The sequence below is a fragment of the Pseudoliparis swirei genome, chromosome 6, assembly GCF_029220125.1.
Source record: "Pseudoliparis swirei isolate HS2019 ecotype Mariana Trench chromosome 6, NWPU_hadal_v1, whole genome shotgun sequence".
Lineage (NCBI taxonomy): Eukaryota > Metazoa > Chordata > Actinopteri > Perciformes > Liparidae > Pseudoliparis > Pseudoliparis swirei.
The window spans coordinates 5,538,415-5,555,797 of NC_079393.1; the positions used below are offsets into that span (position 1 = coordinate 5,538,415).

At 40.7% G+C, this 17,383-nt stretch overlaps 2 protein-coding genes across 2 annotated transcripts; one reads left to right on the top strand and one right to left on the bottom strand.

Annotated features, from left to right (window-relative positions):
- The first annotated feature begins 1,302 nt into the window (after positions 1-1,302).
- Positions 1,303-7,570, top strand: slc25a44a (solute carrier family 25 member 44a). Its single transcript, XM_056417567.1, is given in 5 exon segments — positions 1,303-1,685; positions 2,885-3,164; positions 3,166-3,590; positions 4,022-4,149; positions 5,885-7,570. Coding segments are annotated over 4 exon segments (951 nt in total). The 5' UTR covers positions 1,303-1,685; positions 2,885-2,958; the 3' UTR covers positions 6,077-7,570.
- A 492-nt stretch (positions 7,571-8,062) lies between these two features.
- skic8 (SKI8 subunit of superkiller complex) lies at positions 8,063-17,233 on the bottom strand. Its single transcript, XM_056416477.1, has 11 exons — positions 14,896-17,233; positions 14,506-14,549; positions 14,364-14,391; positions 13,125-13,230; positions 12,341-12,513; positions 10,850-10,998; positions 10,524-10,617; positions 10,148-10,241; positions 9,555-9,647; positions 9,140-9,218; positions 8,063-8,263 (listed from the first exon to the last, which is right to left on the bottom strand). The coding sequence occupies exons 2-11, from the start codon at positions 14,515-14,517 to the stop codon at positions 8,174-8,176; spliced, it is 918 nt and encodes a 305-aa protein (XP_056272452.1). The 5' UTR covers positions 14,518-14,549; positions 14,896-17,233; the 3' UTR covers positions 8,063-8,173.
- Between the last annotated feature and the right edge of the window lie 150 nt (positions 17,234-17,383).

The window sequence follows — 17,383 nt, forward strand, 5'->3', positions numbered from 1 at the left end:
AAATAATGAGATAGTAAGTCGAAATAATGAGATAGTATCTCATTATTATGAGATAGTAAGTCGAAATAATGAGATAGTAAGTCGAAATAATGAGATAGTATCTCATAATTATGAGATAGTAAGTCGAAATAATGAGATAGTAAGTCGAAATAATGAGATAGTATCTCATAATTATGAGATAGTAAGTCGAAATAATGAGATAGTATCTCATAATTATGAGATAGTAAGTCGAAATTATGAGATAGTTAAGTCATAATAATGAGATAGTAAGTCGAAATAATGAGATAGTATCTCATAATTATGAGATAGTAAGTCGAAATAATGAGATAGTATCTCATAATTATGAGATAGTAAGTCGAAATTATGAGATAGTTAAGTCATAATTATGAGATAGTATCTCATAATTATGACTTACAGGATGTTAATTTTTTTTTCACAGTGGCGGAAACGGGCTTCCATACCCACTCGGCAAATACTGAGAAAATATTTTTAAAAGAATTAGGAGAGCGCGTCATGAAGCTGGCTCTATATTTATTTAGTGTTAAAATAAGCCATAAAAAGTATGTATAGAACATGAATAATATTTTTAAAACATAAAGAAAATTTCAAACGATATTTTAATCCATGTGAAGTAAAAAATAACGAGATGATAATTACTTAATTATTATTAAAAACGTCTGTCCTACATGAAATTATGCATGTTAGTTTAAATGTATCTAAATGCATTTTAATGTTTCTTATTGACAATTTATGAAATTGTTAAATAAAGAATTATGTTTTGAAAAAAGCAGAATGTAATGATATCTATTACTATTGCAATATGTAAATACATTAAATTAATGTATGTGTGTGTGACTTTAAAAGAGTGCAGTCATAAAGCTCCCACGTGACCGCAGAGATATTTGTAGATGCCTTCTGAGTGCCTCCAACTTTGCCTGTTTTTCCAAATATAAGTGTTGTAATATAACTAAGTATGTTTGATGAAGTACAGCACTACAATACATAGTTAAGATAGTAATTATACCGGTAAAACTCACACATACTCAAAAGGACACAACATTCAAGGTTTTAGTTATTTTCATTGTACAACATAACACAATTTAGTTTGTAATCCCATGTTGGTACTTCAGAAAAAAAGAAGAAAAAAAAACTAGTAAAAAAAAAAAGGTGAACAATTGATCTGATAGTTCTTCTTATTTGTACAATTTGAAAGCATTTGTATTCCTACTCTTTCCTAAGTATATGATCTGAGCACTGAGCAAGTATATAATCCGCCACTGCTTCATATATAAACCCATTGCAATGTTGTTTGCTCGTTGTTCGTGCTTTGCTCTTTGAAGTCCCTACACTCGCATTGTGCCCTGAACGCATCATCGTCCCCATATTAAACAACAAGCTAGCTTAAGTAAGTACCAACAGTAACCGATAACCGTTACAGGGATTACCTGCACGAGGAGACTAGCTGTCTGACTCTAGTTTTCAGACTTTTTAAAACTAAGAAAACGTTTATTATTCCAATAACAAAACGCATCAGTAAAATAAACAACAACCCGTGACCTTTCACCTTTTACATTGTTCGTAGCAGGTAATGGGCGGAAGACCTGATACACCTTGTCGCGGAGCGGGTCGACAGAGTTTAACAACAAAGCAGCGAGCAGGAGGCGGAAGGTGAACAAGAGCTACAGGTACATTTACTCGTTAAACGTCTTTATTATTTCTCGCGCTGTACGCGGCGCTCGTGCTGTTAGCTCGCTGCCAAAACAGCTCGAGTACACTGTGTGACATTGCACGTGCGCCCTCCCCCCTCTCACCAACCGCTGCACACACACAAACAACAACAAAATGGATTATTAGACTTTTATATGCCGGTGTTTAAAACAATGCCCGCTGACTAACGTGTAGTTAAAGTGTTACGTCACACGTGATCCTCGCCGCTCTGAATACAGGAGAACATTCCTGCCCACTGCAATAAATAACCTTTGGTCAGATCCTCCTCATTTTGACCAATATCGATAACTTTAAATGTAATACGCCCAGCTATTTTATTTGTTATTGTATTTGTGTATATATTGTAAACATGCTTGCTGCTGCAACAAAGAAATCCCCCCCTGGGGATGAATAAAATATAGCTAATCTAATCTAATCCTTGCAGAACAGTCAATTTCCCCTATTTTGTCCGACGCTTTTTGCACGACCTTGGACGCAACGTCTGTTGTGAGATATGTGTTATGTGTCGGAGCCTGCGAGGCAAATGGCTGCGCGTAACTCTCTGCGCATGTGGCTGATAACACAGGGAGCCGTTCAGGGTCCGTGAGGTTCTTCCGGCTTTGACTTGCCCCTTTTTAAATATTACAACTAATATTAAACGCATGCACAGCTCCACTCTTTTAATAATGCAGCATGTCATTAAATGGATTCTGCGTGTATATTTGTTGAAAGAGCTCAGACAGCTCAAGTATCTCGGCTCAGATAATGGATGCAAAAAGTGGGAGAGAGAAATATACCTGGTTTATTGTGATGGTCCACTAAAATAAAGGTCAACTAAATTAACAGCGTTGGAATTTATAAAGGTAGTCTGAATATACAGGAATATATCAACAGTTGTTTGGGGTTTTGTGCAAATGATTGATCAATTATGCTGGAAAATAATTGGCATATTAATTCATAAGAGAAATAAGTATTAGTTGTAGCCTTATTCAAGTTATGCTATGTGCGGGAGCCCTGTATTGTTACAGATAGACTTGATTCGGTGTTATCTGGTATTTCAATGCCTCTTGACAGCCATCCTGGGATCAGTCTAAATTCTGAATAATTCGTGAACCCAGCGGGGTCTTGTGCACCTGACCCCGTTGGCTTTGCTCACGCTGAATGTTCTCGTTTCCAGGTGTGATGGCACTTGGAGGTCTAACGACCGTGCATGCGTGGCTTTAGGGGTTCAACGCCGTGCCAACCGGCACCATGCAGCAGAAAGGTACGGTCCAAATTATCGAATGGGAGGACCTGGACAAGAGGAAGTTCTACTCCCTGGGCGTGTTCATGACCTTGACCACCAGGGCCACCGTCTACCCGGCCAGCCTCATCCGGATCCGCCTCCAGGTGCAGAAGGGGAAGGCCCTTTACTCCGGCACCTTCGACGCCTTCTGCAAGATCCTGCGGGCCGAGGGCGCGAGGCCTCTACCGCGGCTTCATGGTCAGCACGCTCACGCTGATCTCGGGACAGGCGTACATCACCACCTACGAACTGGTGCGCCAGTACGTGGCCCAGTACTCGCCCAGCAACACGGTGAAGTCGGTGGTGGCCGGCGGGGCGGCTTCCCTGGTGGCCCAGACCATCACGGTGCCGATAGACGTGGTGTCCCAGCAGCTGATGATGCAAGGCCAGGGGGAGCACCTGAGCCGCTTCAAGGCCAAACCCAAAACGATGCTCGGGACGACCAAGCGCAGACTGATTTTCGGGCAAAGCCGCGACATCACGGTGCAGATATTCGCAGCCGACGGCTTTAAGGGGTTCTACAGGGGCTACGTGGCGTCGCTTCTCACGTACATCCCAAACAGTGCCCTCTGGTGGCCGTTTTATCATCTGTACACGGGTAAGTCGACGCCCGACAACGGCTGACTTAACCCTCCTGTTACCTTTCGGGTTAATTTGACCCCATTCAATGTTTAATGGCGGTGTTCTTTGGGGTCAATTTGACCCCAGGCTGTTTTTCACTGTGTCAAACATATAAGAAATATCAACTTTTTTATACATTTAAAGGGCTATTTAGGTAGTCAACAAACAAACATAAAGTACCTTACACTTAAACTTGGGAAACAATATTAATTCTAATATTTTCTGGAGGTTTTAATTGCTGGGGTCGAATTTACCCCGAGGGTAAAATATGTTAGAAAATATAAAGGTAACAGGAGGGTTAAACATTGAATGGGGTCAAATTGACCCGAAGGCAACAGGAGGGTTAAACTCTCAAATGCATGTTGTTGTTTTGTTGTTACACATCCTTCTTTTTCTTTTCGTTCCCAGAGCAGCTGTCCTTGTTGGCGCCGAGTGAGTGTCCCCATCTGATTCTGCAGGCTTTGGCGGGACCGATGGCGGCGGCGACCGCCTCCACCATCACCAACCCCATGGATGTTGTTCGCGCCAGAGTACAGGTAAACTCCCCGAAGACGCCGTCGCTCTTACAATTCGTCATTTGTCTTATTACTTTGGACGTTTTTAATTGATACAGAATGTGATTTTTATGGCAATTTGTCCAATAAATGAAAAACAGATATAAATCAAATTGCCGCTGACGCGCCGTGAGTTTGGGGTTCACGCAGCCAAGAGAAAGTATTGTTTATTTAAATAAACAAAACAAAGAACAAAGGACCTCCTAACGCTGCCTCTCCTGCGCTGGTCAAAAAAAACCAGGCCTACCCAGGTGCATGCTGGTCCTGTACCTGCCTACTCCTACATATAACCACAGGAGCCCACAGTGTTACCCAATAAGTGAGAAAATCAAAAGACTAAATATATGTAAACAACAAATTCAATTAAACTATCGCAAGGAAAAAGCTATTCTAATATATCAAAATATCTAAACCTAAATAAGCAAACAACCTGAATGATGAAACGATACTACATGTCAATAAAATAACGAAATACTAATATCAAACAAATAGCACCAACTGTAAGTTTAAAGCACCTGCAGGTTAACGGGACATTCTCTCTCACCTGCAGGCTGCCGCCACGGTCTGCTAATGCTAAGACTCTAATTATTAACCAACACAATTTAGTCTTAATCCAGGGTGAGCATTCACACTCAGACTGGATTATTCACAGTTTACTAGAACTGCGTACACGCCCAAAATGAGTTGGTTTGGACGAGAGAACAGTCAATAAATCCCTAGATCTACAGAACCATTTCATAAACTCCCTGTGAATCTGCGTCACGGAGGTAATCTCTCTCGGCGCCAAATCCAGCCGCAGTCGGCTCGTTCTCTCCGTTGCGACACTTCCCCGTCGTCCCTAGCGTTGCACAATAGTGCAGCAACAGGCGGATTCGGTCAACCGATGTTTTTGTAGTCGTGAAAGCGTCTGCAGAAATGTGTTTACTTTCTCTTCCGCGTGTACAAACACATCCCCGTGTTTCATAACACAGTTTGCTCGACTCGAATTGGATAAGGTTCTTACACATTTTGACCAATGGATTTCCAGGACTTTTCCATGACTTTAAACCAAATTTCCATGACCAAACGGAAATCTCGGTATAAACATGAACAATTTAGAACATTTTGCGTATTGAGAGCGTACGCCGGCTTATATTTTGAGCGTCTTTCTTTAAAAAACATATGAATTATTTTAAACTCCGCATAAATCAACATGTGATGAAAACAAATTTCCATGACTTTTCCAAAACTTTTATGATTTCCGTTTTTGCCAGGACTTTTCCAGGCCTGGAAATGAACATTTTAAAATTCCATGACTTTTCAAGGTTTTCCATGACCGTACGAACCCTGTGAGGCCTCGAAGCTCTGGTGGATAAACTGCGCGCATGTAAAAAGTCGACGATAACAAGTTCCACTGTGGAGCTTTTGGTCTTGTGACACACTCGTCCTCAGCAGATGGAGGTCACCTGCATGTTGAGGATTATTTTTAAATTACTTTACGTTATAAAAACACGTCAGTTGCTTCGAGGTTGAAAAGTTAATTCTAGAACTTGAAAAACAGCAGTTGATGAAACAATCTTAGCATAAAAAGGTCTCTTAAGTAGCCGTTTATGAGCTTGTAATCATGTCGCGCGACATCCCGATGAGACTTTTTGGTGAGATTTTGCTTTTCATGAAAAATAAATCAAAATGCATCTGCAAATAAAAGCCGATTTACCGGATGTTGCGCCCGCTGCAGGTGGAGGGGCGCTCGTCTCTCCGGGAGACGTTCAAGCAGCTGCTGGAGGAGGAGGGCGTCTGGGCGCTGACCAAGGGGCTGTCCGCCCGCATCATCTCCTCCATGCACACGTCGGTGCTCATCGTGGTGGGATACGAGACTTTGAAGAGACTGAGCCTGAGAGATGATCTGGTGGAGTCCAGACACTGGTGAAAAGAGCCAGAAGGGAACCAGCAGCGCCTCGTGCCGGGCGTCACACACACACACACACACACGGGCAGGAACTTTTCACGGGGGAGACGACGACCCAGACCCGTGTCTCGCCTCGTCTGTAACCCGCTCACCTGTTTAGCTGTTTGCCAGACACCTTTTTTTAGATCCGAGATGCAGTGTCGTAACCGTGTCGTTACTGTGGTTTTTCCGGTTGGTCAGACTTCTTTTTACTGGCTTTTTGTCACTAAATGTTTTCTGTAAAATGTGAAGATATAAGTGGAAAAACACTGTTCTGCATTGTGCGATACATTTGCCATTTAAAAAGAAAGAGAAAAAAGAAATCGTACTAAAATGTTAGAAAAGTTGCTTCTTAGAGAATAGTAGATAACTGAAGTCGCTTCTGATTATTACCAGTATGGAACTGGTGGGTATTTCTTTCATACTTTCCCCCCCCCCGTGTCACACCACGGCAGCCCCAGATTGTCACTCGATGCTTTAGAGTTCACAATCCAGCTGGGCTCAGTTTTGTGTATGTAAATAGTGGCTCTGCGATTAGTCACAGTACGTTTGGTTTCGATAAGACAAAGGTCAGGCTGGTGACTTTTCAATGTACCAAAAATCTGCAGACACGTCTCTGCTCGTCTGATTTCTTAAGTGCATTCCAGTGGAAGCGTTGTGCAGAGGTGTGAACCATCGGTTCAGGATCTCACCCGAGTCGAGGTGTAGAAAAAAAAGATTACGATTTATTTTTTAATCAGAGCTATACTGATTCTGTACATGTTCCAAATGTAAAAATGTCAGTTTAACTGCCAAAAGAATATAAAAGACAATTTCAAAAGGTCTTTGTGAGCTAAAAAGCCTCGATGTAATATGAATCTGTCACGTGATTTATTGACTAGCTGTCTGTGAAGTCAGGGTTGCAGTTTGACGTCATTGGACTAGAAGATGAGTTGATCGGGCCGGTTTTCTGCTTCTTGTCGTCTGAATGCAAAGTAAGAAAAAAAAGTGGAGATAAAAAGCGACAGGCCTCCGATCAGATCGCTTCACGAGCTAATTATTTACAGCGCTCTGATGCCCGAGGATCACGTCGGCTGACCCGCTGGGAGAGTGAACCACGCCCGCAGACACAACTGAACTCTAAAAGTTTGCCATCAGGTTTCACCCGTCTCTTTAAAGAGCGTGAGCTGCATCAACACGGCATTATTTAGACACGGCTATTACTGCCAGGCAACGCATCTCCGTGAGGTTTGACGCGCTCTGCTCTTTCTTTTGCACACGGCACTATTTAGTTTGATGGATCAGAGTTTCTGAACTGATGCGATTTGGTTCTGAAAAGCAAATGTGGAAAAAGCCATTTGCCTACGTGGTGGAAGTGCTACACGTGTATTTACCGACTACCTGTTCGCTGTGTGCTAAATATTCAAGATATTGTTTAAAAAGTACAGTTTAATGCGTCTCAAGCTTCAAAGTTAATAAATAATTGTGAATCGCTAACTCGTGAGTGTTTGTACTTCCTAAATATAATTCCCTTTGTTTAAAAGTAGTGACTATGAGGCTGCAGTGCACCTGCAGGGCCACCGGAGGGAGCACTGCCTCATCTCTGAGATCCTGAAGCAACGTCTCCACATGGTGAAGCCACAAAAACGACAAAAGGCTGTTAGTAAAGTCATCTATCAAGTCAGAACTGTAGGCACGCATAAATAAATGCACTAAGAAGAAAAACTGGGTTAAAAATGTTAGAATAAAATAGGAATAATAGTTTTAACATTTTTGGGGGGATTAATTAAAGAATTAAATCCATATTTGACCCATCTGATGATCTTGGATTGCTTTGTGTCTATTTAAGGCTCCTTAGCAAGGCACTTATTTAATTTAAAACCCAAGATAGTAAATATAAAACGAAATGCAATCCAAATCCAATCATTGACTGATAAATAACAGAAAAGCTCAGCCCATAAACTAAAGAAAATACAATAGAAGCAGAAGTACAAAAACAACCCTTTTATTTGCCAGTGCAAAAAATCCCCCCCATCACATATACAGTTCGCCTTCCTCACCCAAATTCCCAACTCATGATTTCGTAAACATCTGTGTGGATCACATGGGACAGTCGTAGATGTGGATGGCGCGGTCGTCCCCGGCCGAGATGATCTTTGAGCCTTTGCTGTTGTACTTCACGCTCCACACCTGAAGGAAAAACAACAGGGACGCAAAGGGACCGAGAATAAGATTTGAGCGACGTGAAAAGAGCTCTTCCATAATAATCAAGTGTCCACATATTAAATATTATTATACATTACGTAAACAGCTGCAGTAAGATTGAAGGAATGGAAGCCAGTTAAAGCCCAAACCACACAGATCGACAAGTCAGGGGTCACATGTTGACCGATCGGTTTCCAGGATTTTAAATCAAATTTCCATGACCAAACATTTTGTGTGAAATCTCGGTGTGCAGTTTGATTAAAAGAGTCAATATTTATAGAAATGTTTATTCTTTTTGATTAAACTGCGTAAATGAACATATGAATATAACACATTTCTATGACTTTTCTAAAACTTTTGGACTTCCAAACCTGTGAAGAAACATTTTAAAATGCCATGGCGTTTCCAGGTTGTTAATGACCGTGGGAACCCTGCATGTTAAAAACAAAGCGATCAGAGATGGTATTCTTTAAGCTTTTTATAAACACCTTAAAAAAAAAAGTGCAATTGGATCAGAAACTCAGACTTCAGCAAATAGGTAAAAAATCTGTCTGCAAATCTTCCCTTCATATTTACATTTTTGTTGCAGAAAAAAAACAGCATCGAAACCGCCTCTTTCATCTCGCTTCGAGGCGTTGTCGGAGGACAGACCAACCTCCCCACAGGCAGATGCACCCAGGGATCTAATGACAGCGGGGTTTATTGGTTTAGCCCGAGCTGAAGCGGCAGAGAAGGGGTCATGTGAGGGGCCCCTGCGTAACGTTGGCCATATTGATTCCCCTGCCCCGACACATCGAGGAGTTTTTTTCCTCTCACTTTGAATCCGATTATAAAAACACACTCCGTGATCGTCTTGCTCACCTGGTCTTGATGGTCGAAGAAAGTGTTGATGCACGCCCTGGAGCCGGCGTCCCAAATCTTCACGCTCTTGTCAGACGAGCTGAAAGAGGGGGGGGGGGATTAAGATTAATTCCATTTAACTGAATGTCATTCGGACTTTCAATGAAACACTTATGAAACAATAAGGAATGTTGTAGGTTCATCTACACAATAATTATTCCAGTTCTCTGACACACTGTGGTCAGAGAGCACGTTAAAGAAATGCTGATATCATGATTGTTTTATTAATTCCTACTTGATGTTTGTATTGCTTTTCCATGTAATCAACAATGTCAAATACTTTATCTTTTTAACTCAAGTAAGTGTTGTCTCCTGGTGGTAAAATGCAGGTTTCCTTTGTGTTGTTGTTTTTAAATCTGTGGTGTTTGATGTTTACCTCGAGACAAAGTGGGTGTTGTCTGGGGAGAAGGAGACGTTGAGAACCCAGGAGCCGTGTCCGCTCAGCGTGCCGGCCAGGTTGGCGTGTTGCCTGTAAAACAAGAGCTGAAAGGTTAAGAAAACAACAACAAAAATGTCCCTTCTACACTGTTTTGTGTTTGTAATCTGTCACATGTGTAACTCTAGTGAATACCTCCAAAGTTCAATGTGCGTATATATATTTTTAATTTATTTTTTATACTTGATATTTTATTTAGGTATTTTTACAGAAATACAACCTTGAAAAGTAAGAATGCATAATAATAAAACCTAAAAATAAGGTAAAAATTAACCATGCATCTGGAATGCATCATAAGGAAACACAACGATAAAAATGTTAAAGCAAGAAAATAATTATAAATAAGGAAGCAAAAAAAATCTAAACAATCATGCAACACTTCACCAACGTTGTCAGTCGATCATAAATTCGGTCCAACAAACAGATCTCTAGTACGAAATATATTCAAAGAGTTTGTATATTACATTTTTAAGTAAAATGAGCGTCTTTGGTACAGAACACAGTTCATTCACAAACTCATCACACAAACTCACACGTCATATATTTTGATGTAGCCGTCGTCGGAGGCCGTGACCAGGAGCTGGGAGTCGGGGGAGAAGGTGAGGGATCTGATGGGCATGGCGTGCCCTGAAGAGAGAGGAGACCGTCACTTAGTGATCGATTCATTTATGCAAAGAAAACACATTCTAGTTTAGTTCATTTAAAAGTTATTTATCAGAGAAAATAGCTGTTAGTAAAAGAAAACAAGCAATCTGAACACCTTGTGGAGGACCTTATTCATTGTATTTTATTACGTTTACTCAACATGGAAATCACTTAATGTGTCATTGGGAGTGAAAACAATCACTTGTTGCAGCCCTGGATCCATTATTTATGACATAAATACCGGATATTAATATTTGAACCGACCCTCCAGTGTGTGGAGGAGCTTTCCGGTGGCGATGTCGAAGATGTTGATGATTCCATCGATGGCTCCGCTGGCCAGGTATTTTCCATCAGGGCTCTGAGGGGCAAAACAGAGTAAAACCAAATGTCATTCATTATAAAGACAACCTCCAAATATAGACACGAGACTGGATGAGCTATTGCTTGTTCTAAAACCCTTTTCTAAAGGTTTAACCTTGTGATTAGAAGAAAGAAGAAGTACAAATCAAGGAGTTATTGTTAAGACAGTGAGGTCTCAGTCCTTAGAGACTCCGCTCAGATGACCAAAAGGACACTTTATGGTTCCTCACGTATGCGATGCTCAGGATGAATTTCCCTCGCGTGTCCAGAGAATATTCCTTCTTGCCACTTTCCACACCGAAGATGTTGACCTTGCCGTGGTGGCTTCCGGTGGCAATGTGTTTGGAGTCTGGGGAGAAGGCGACCGACCACGAGTCGACTGGAGGGGCGAGCAGAAAGGAGGGAAGGTTGAGCATATCACACGTCAGGGAAAAATCTATTCTAGCAATGTCGTCCGCAGCAAACACAAAAGAATTAAAACAAATGGGTCTTCTAGTTAAACTGTCTTTTTATGATATGCACCTACTGTTATGTCAATGTTAACTAACAAGAAAAAAAATAAAAATAAAGGTTTCACCTTAACAAAACTTACTTCTAAAGACTTCAAATATACTAAAATACACCACGTCCCAAGAGGGAAGAAACAGTCTGCAGTCCACTGACCCAGAGCGACCACTCGGGGAAACAGAGTGGCACTAATGGGAGGTGATGAAGGACAGCTCGGTTCAAGATACACAACAACAGAGAGGATTCTGGGTGTGGAGTTGAGAGGAAATAAAACAAGCTTGCTGCCGTCATCCCCTGCAGGTTTTATACTAAACAGAGTGACAATTTCTGATGCAGTGACTTTTGTTCCAGTTCCGTGTGCTTGGACTTCCTGACCAGCCCAGGTAGGTGTGTGGCAGGCACGCACACCTCCACCCTCACCCTGACAGGATCCCCCCCCCCCAGGGTTGCCCTCTCCCCTACCTGTACTCCCTGTACACATGACTGTGTGGCCAGGTTCAGCTCAAAACAAAATCATCAAGTTTGCGGTGGTGGGCCTGATCGATTGTGGACTTCCTGCAGGACTTGTACATGCCCTCATTCCTGCTGAGCATTGCCACTTTCATTTCACTGCACACCCTGTGTGTGTATGTGACAAATAAAACATCTTGAATCTTGAATCTTGAAACTGTAAGAAACGTAGATGAAGACTCAAAACAAAAAAAGTTCAAGACCACATTCACAAGGTCAAACAAAGCTATCTGTTTTCATCAGAAGTTTATGTTTAGGGGCAGAGTTACACAACATTAGTCTGATTACAGGCATCAGGCTTTCTCTATAAAAGAGAATTCTCTCGGATCTGTTCACAGACCAAACAAAGAGACCTGCATTAGTTCTGCAACCAACAAATCCTTCAGAAAGATCCTTGGTGTATTTGTTTCTTTGCACATTGCTGTGTTTTTATATACAAACTGTTCCAAAGTAATCACCCTTTGTTGGGACTTTCTAATTTAATTATTACTCGGTCATCAGTTAGAATTAAGTTAATAAGTTAAAAAGGTAAAAATCTTAAACACAAGAGACATGCATTTAAATGACTGTTCTGTGTTTATTTAGTTCAGATGTTAAATATAGAGCTGAGGGTAGCATTCACTCTCCCCGCCACATGCTACCCTAACCCCGAGAAAGAAATAATTCAAAAGAAATGTCACTGCTCTCCTGAGGCCGAGCCGTACCTGGTCCGGCGTCCATGGACCGGATCTGTTTTCCAGAATTCAGGTCCCAGATGCGGATGTGAGCGTCGAGGGAGCTGGAGGCGGCGATGGCTCCGTTGTGACTGATGTCCACTGACACCACACCCAGCTGGTGGCCCTCCAGAGTCCACTGCAGCTCCAGCTTCTCGTCTGACCTGCAGGAACAGTCACGTAATGTCAAATATACTCAACCCAACTTCTAAGCCAACACGGGGAGAAAACACGGGGGGGGAAATTCCGTCTACATCCGGGATATGGTCATCACTTGTAATCCAGACTGTTTGCTGTCCTGGCTCCTCAGTGGTGGAACGAGCTCCCCACTGACATCAGGACAGCAGAAAGTCTCTCCAGCTTTCGCCGGAAACTAAAAACACATCTTTTCCGACTATATCTGGATTAAAACACAGATTAGCACTTTAGTGGCACTTAAATAGCTCTCATTATGGTACTTTTGTAGTTCGACTATGTTGAGGAAATGTTACTTTCAGTATTCTTGTTGTTCTTAGTTTGTACTTTAGGTTGATGCACTTATTGTAAGTCTATTTGGATAAAAGCGTCTGCTAAATGACATAAAATGTGATGTAATGTAATTCTTAAAAGTGCTCAGAAACTAATCAAAACAGCCACAATTTAAACTCTCTACGGCTCTATGGAAGACATTCAAAACTCATGTGAATAGAGGGAGAACAATCTCGATGTTAAATAAATCCAATGCTACAAAAGAAGAAACAACCCACATCCAATATTGGGCTAAAATCCCACTCACCATTTCCAGACTTTCACCAGATCGTCTAGTGAGCCGGTGACGATAGTTTCTGACCCGTCCGACTCGCTTTTCCCCCACGCTGCTGTCCAGATAGCATCATCGTGCGCTGAGAGCAAACAAACAGGTGAACACGCGTGACGAACGTACAAGTGATGTTTAATACCTGCCTGGCTGTGGCTCTCAGCTCCAAGCCTGTTCGTCACGGCAGGTAAAGAATCATGAAGGTAAAGTTTCAGTTCTCGTCAACTTTTTAAAGCACACGTTCTCCCAAACGGACTAATACAGATACAAACGCCCTCAGCTTAACTCATGCACCTTTCAATGTTCTTATCAATAACTGCACGACAACTCAACAGTATACCATTTGCACTTTTGCATTATGTGCACCACACTAGGTTTTACTTCACAGCATTTTCACATGTAAATATATCACGTGAACCCACTTATTTACGATATTTTATAGTATTGTGTCTTTCATGCTATATAAGCTGCTGTTACAGCAACATGTCCTGCTGGAATCCATGAAGTTCTCTCTCATTAATACACATGTGGTTCTCTAGTAAGTATTTATAGCGGGACGGTGAATAAGGAATTTACTTTAAATACATTTCATGATGTTTAAGGAACCCAGTACATCTGTGTGGCTCACTGATTTGTATTTAAACCATTTTGGACAATGGTAGAGCTCAAAGGCAAAGAAGAAAATAAGACTTTAGCTCCACCGACAATACTTGTTAGATAGTAGAATATAGTTTTATTGTTTGTTGACGATAAGTCTTATGCTGAGAGGACAAAGAAGACAGGTTTGAATACAGGAACAAGTAGTGGGAGTAGTTCTGAATAACTGGACTTTCTGTGGGAAATCGCTGTTGATTTATTACCTTCGCATTGAAAATGCGGAAGGTTATGTTTTGATCGCCGTGTATTTATTTATTTGTATGCGTGTTACTTGCATAACTCAAAAAGTATTAAACCGAATCGCATGAAATTTAGTGGGCTGATTAGTTATTATCCGGGGACCATTTGATTAGATTTTGGGATCGATCGGGTCAAAGGTCAAGGTCATGAAAAGGTCAACATCTTCTTTCTACCATAGCGCGGTCAATCTTTATCCAATTGGCATGCAACTAATGCCAAAACATTCACAATTCAATGCCCAATCTTGTGATATGCGAAGGTATGCGCTCTACCGAGTGCCCATTCTAGTTAAGTAATATTTTTATCCGAGCTGTTACTCACCGTGTTCTTGCTTAAAAATAATGCTGTACTGAAATATAAAAAAGAACCACACACGTTTCGTAAGTATTTACGGTATTTACCCCAGAAAACAAATACAGTGAGAAATATGTTGAATGAAAATGTGAGACTGTTGGTTGCTTACTTGAGTGGTCATTTTCTTGGCCAGTTAGATTGCCACACTTTAATCTGAAAACAACAGTAAAGTGTGTTAGCTTTGACAAACTTAGCTCTGCTGCCCAGCTACACACAGTTTATAGACAACAGCTTAAACGTGTAGAGCTGCCAGAGTTGATCGAGAAATATAGAAATTGATAAGGAATTAAACTGCAGGTTCACAGAATAGTATTTGTGTATTTGCAGACCAAAACACCAGAGCTAACGGGGCTAGCTGTGACGAGCTGCGGTTATCACGACAACAAAGTGCAGTTTGCTGCACTAACAGTTACCAGGGCAACGCGAGATTACCGCCGTCACCGGACTTTCTCTATTGGTGATTAAGTATTTAACTATGATGAAAAATGCGAACACGTACCTTTCAATCTTGTAATAATGTTTTATTAAATTTCTGTAACTCGGCAATTTACATGTGAGACGCCATCACAGTATGTGACGTAACTTCCGCTCCCCTTCTTCTTCGTTTGTTACATAACGGTCGCCGAATAACTCCCGAATTTCACTAGCGCCACCAGCGGTAAGTGGAGGTAAACGCAATTACTGGAGTTGAAAAAGATAAGTATAAGTATTTTAAATAGTTAATTACATGTAAAAACAATATATAATAAAAAAACATATTCAAATGTAATAGGTAATTGAATAAATAGAACAATAAGCATTTCTGTAATTGTTCTCTGGCAACAATGGGTCAGAGAACTGGAATAATTATTGTGTGGAGATGAACCTACAACATTCACCATTTTTTTAATTAAGTGTTTTATTGAAAGTCCAAATTCCATTCAGTTATATGGAAATCATCTTATTTTTCATATTTCTTCCCAAACTTACTTTTTAAACTTTTAGAAACTGATCTTGGTAGGGGCTCTCAATTAATATTTGACTTTAGATGAGCTCCCTGCCTGTCTCTTGTCCTAAAGTAAAAGCCTCTGTTATGCAGATAGAAAAGCAAACCTCTGCCAGATGAGTAGGGAGAGAAATATTCCAATATTTTGACAGTTGCTGCAGCAGTCTGAGCTCCACACACTCAAAAATGCTTGCAAAGATAAAGTTTCTAAGAGAATGATTCCAAGTCGAGAAAAGTAAATACAGCCGGGGTGTTTTAAATAATTCCTAGAGTAAAGCTGAAATGGGCAGTTGTGTTATAGAAAGGACATCAGTGTGAATCTCCTGACAGTCAGAGTGAAGAAGATGAGAGATAAAGCAACCCCTTTGAATGGGATCATTTATACTCCAAAATCTAAGCATCTCGCTCAGAGTGATTTATTCTTTTTCGGTTAAGTCTTTAAAATACCAGTCGCAAGATACTAAAACCTTTATTAAACCCGACATTAAAAGATTTAGTATTTTTAAGGTCGGCAGATCAAGACATCGCGACCCATCACTTCTATTCAACAGGCTTTTTTTTTAAAATACCGGCGAGAAAACTCTTAAAAATATAGATTCTAGGATCCCAATTGGCATAAAACTCAGAGGCAGAGCAAATATGCTGCTGTCTTTTAGTGGTGATTAAACTCCCACTAAAACACATAATGTTGTAAATATATATTGTGTCTATCAATGTCTTTGTCAACAGTTCTCATGTGAAGCGGATTGTTGTATAAAGTTACATTTGGGCATTTTTAGGAAGTTATTGCTTCAGATGATGAACCACTGCACTCTGAGTTGAGGATTATTTTCCTGATTATGATGAGTGTGCCGAGCCAACACTTTATTCATGCTTTGTAATCAGTGTATACACATTTAATATATTATTAATAACCCAGTAATAGGTGTAAGCAGTGTTACCAACTATAACTTTTTTCCAGGTGACTGTTTCACTCTAGGAGCTGATTGTTTTTATCGATCATATAAATCACCGTCATGGACCAACATTCTTCTGACATTATTTATATATTTATGCTTGTTCAAAAAGGCACATCAACATGTTCTGTTCTGTTATTGAACCTTTTCTTGCATGCTAGGAAAAGTAATCTCCAAAAGCAATTATACGAGAACATGTCAAGTTATCCTCAACAATGTCCATGTTCTTGTATTTCCCTTTTTTAATGATTCATTTGTATTTTCAGGGACTTCATAATTGGTAATAAAGCCAACGCGATGTCATCAGCTGCAGAACGCTGGAGGGAAATGAGGACGTCAGTCGTCTTATCTCTGGAGAAAATAAAGTGCTCTGAGAGCACAACAATACAACATCTATCTATTTATATCATCTATTCATCTATCTATCATCTATCCATCCATCCATCTATCTATCTATCCATCTATCCATCTATCTTCTGTCCATCCATCTAAATGCTTCTATTTGACTCAACAGAGTATGAATAGATATATTTATAGATTTATCGAGATAAAGAAACTAACTCTTCTCATATTTATAATCCTCTAAACTGTGAAAGTCTTTGTCTCTCTGCTCTGTTCTTTAAGTTTCACACAACAATTAAAAACAATCACAACGAGTCCTTCAGAAGGAAAGCTTCTCGTGTCACCATCATTCGACTTCAGCTTTTAAAGCCTTATTATGGGATGTGGTCGTTGTCAATGGAAACATCGGAGACGATAAAAAGCCGAGCTCTGCTTCTCGGAGGGTTTCGAGTCATTTAAATCCGTCCTGTGGAAACTATTTAAAATATTAATATTCAATGTGGTAACTTTGAAGATAAAAAAAAAAAAAAAGAAGTGTGGCAATCAAGTTGTTGAACTTTTTTTAAAAAAAACTCTCAGAGAAAGGAGTGGTGGGGGGGGGGGGGGACCTCGGCTAACTCCCATCAGACCAGCAGCTATAAAGGAGCTCCGGACCAGACGGCAGCCGGCACACCGGGGGAGCTGCAGGAGCAGGAGTGTGTGGA

Bases quoted from the DNA above. Each gene is read 5' to 3' on its own strand.
- skic8 (XM_056416477.1), bottom strand. The intron at 12,514-13,124 runs GTGAGTGGGATT...CTGTTCCTGCAG, and splicing joins CTGGTGAAAGTCTGGAAATG to GTCAGACGAGAAGCTGGAGC. The intron at 9,648-10,147 runs GTGAGTTTGTGT...CTTGTTTTACAG, and splicing joins TACATCAAAATATATGACGT to GCAACACGCCAACCTGGCCG.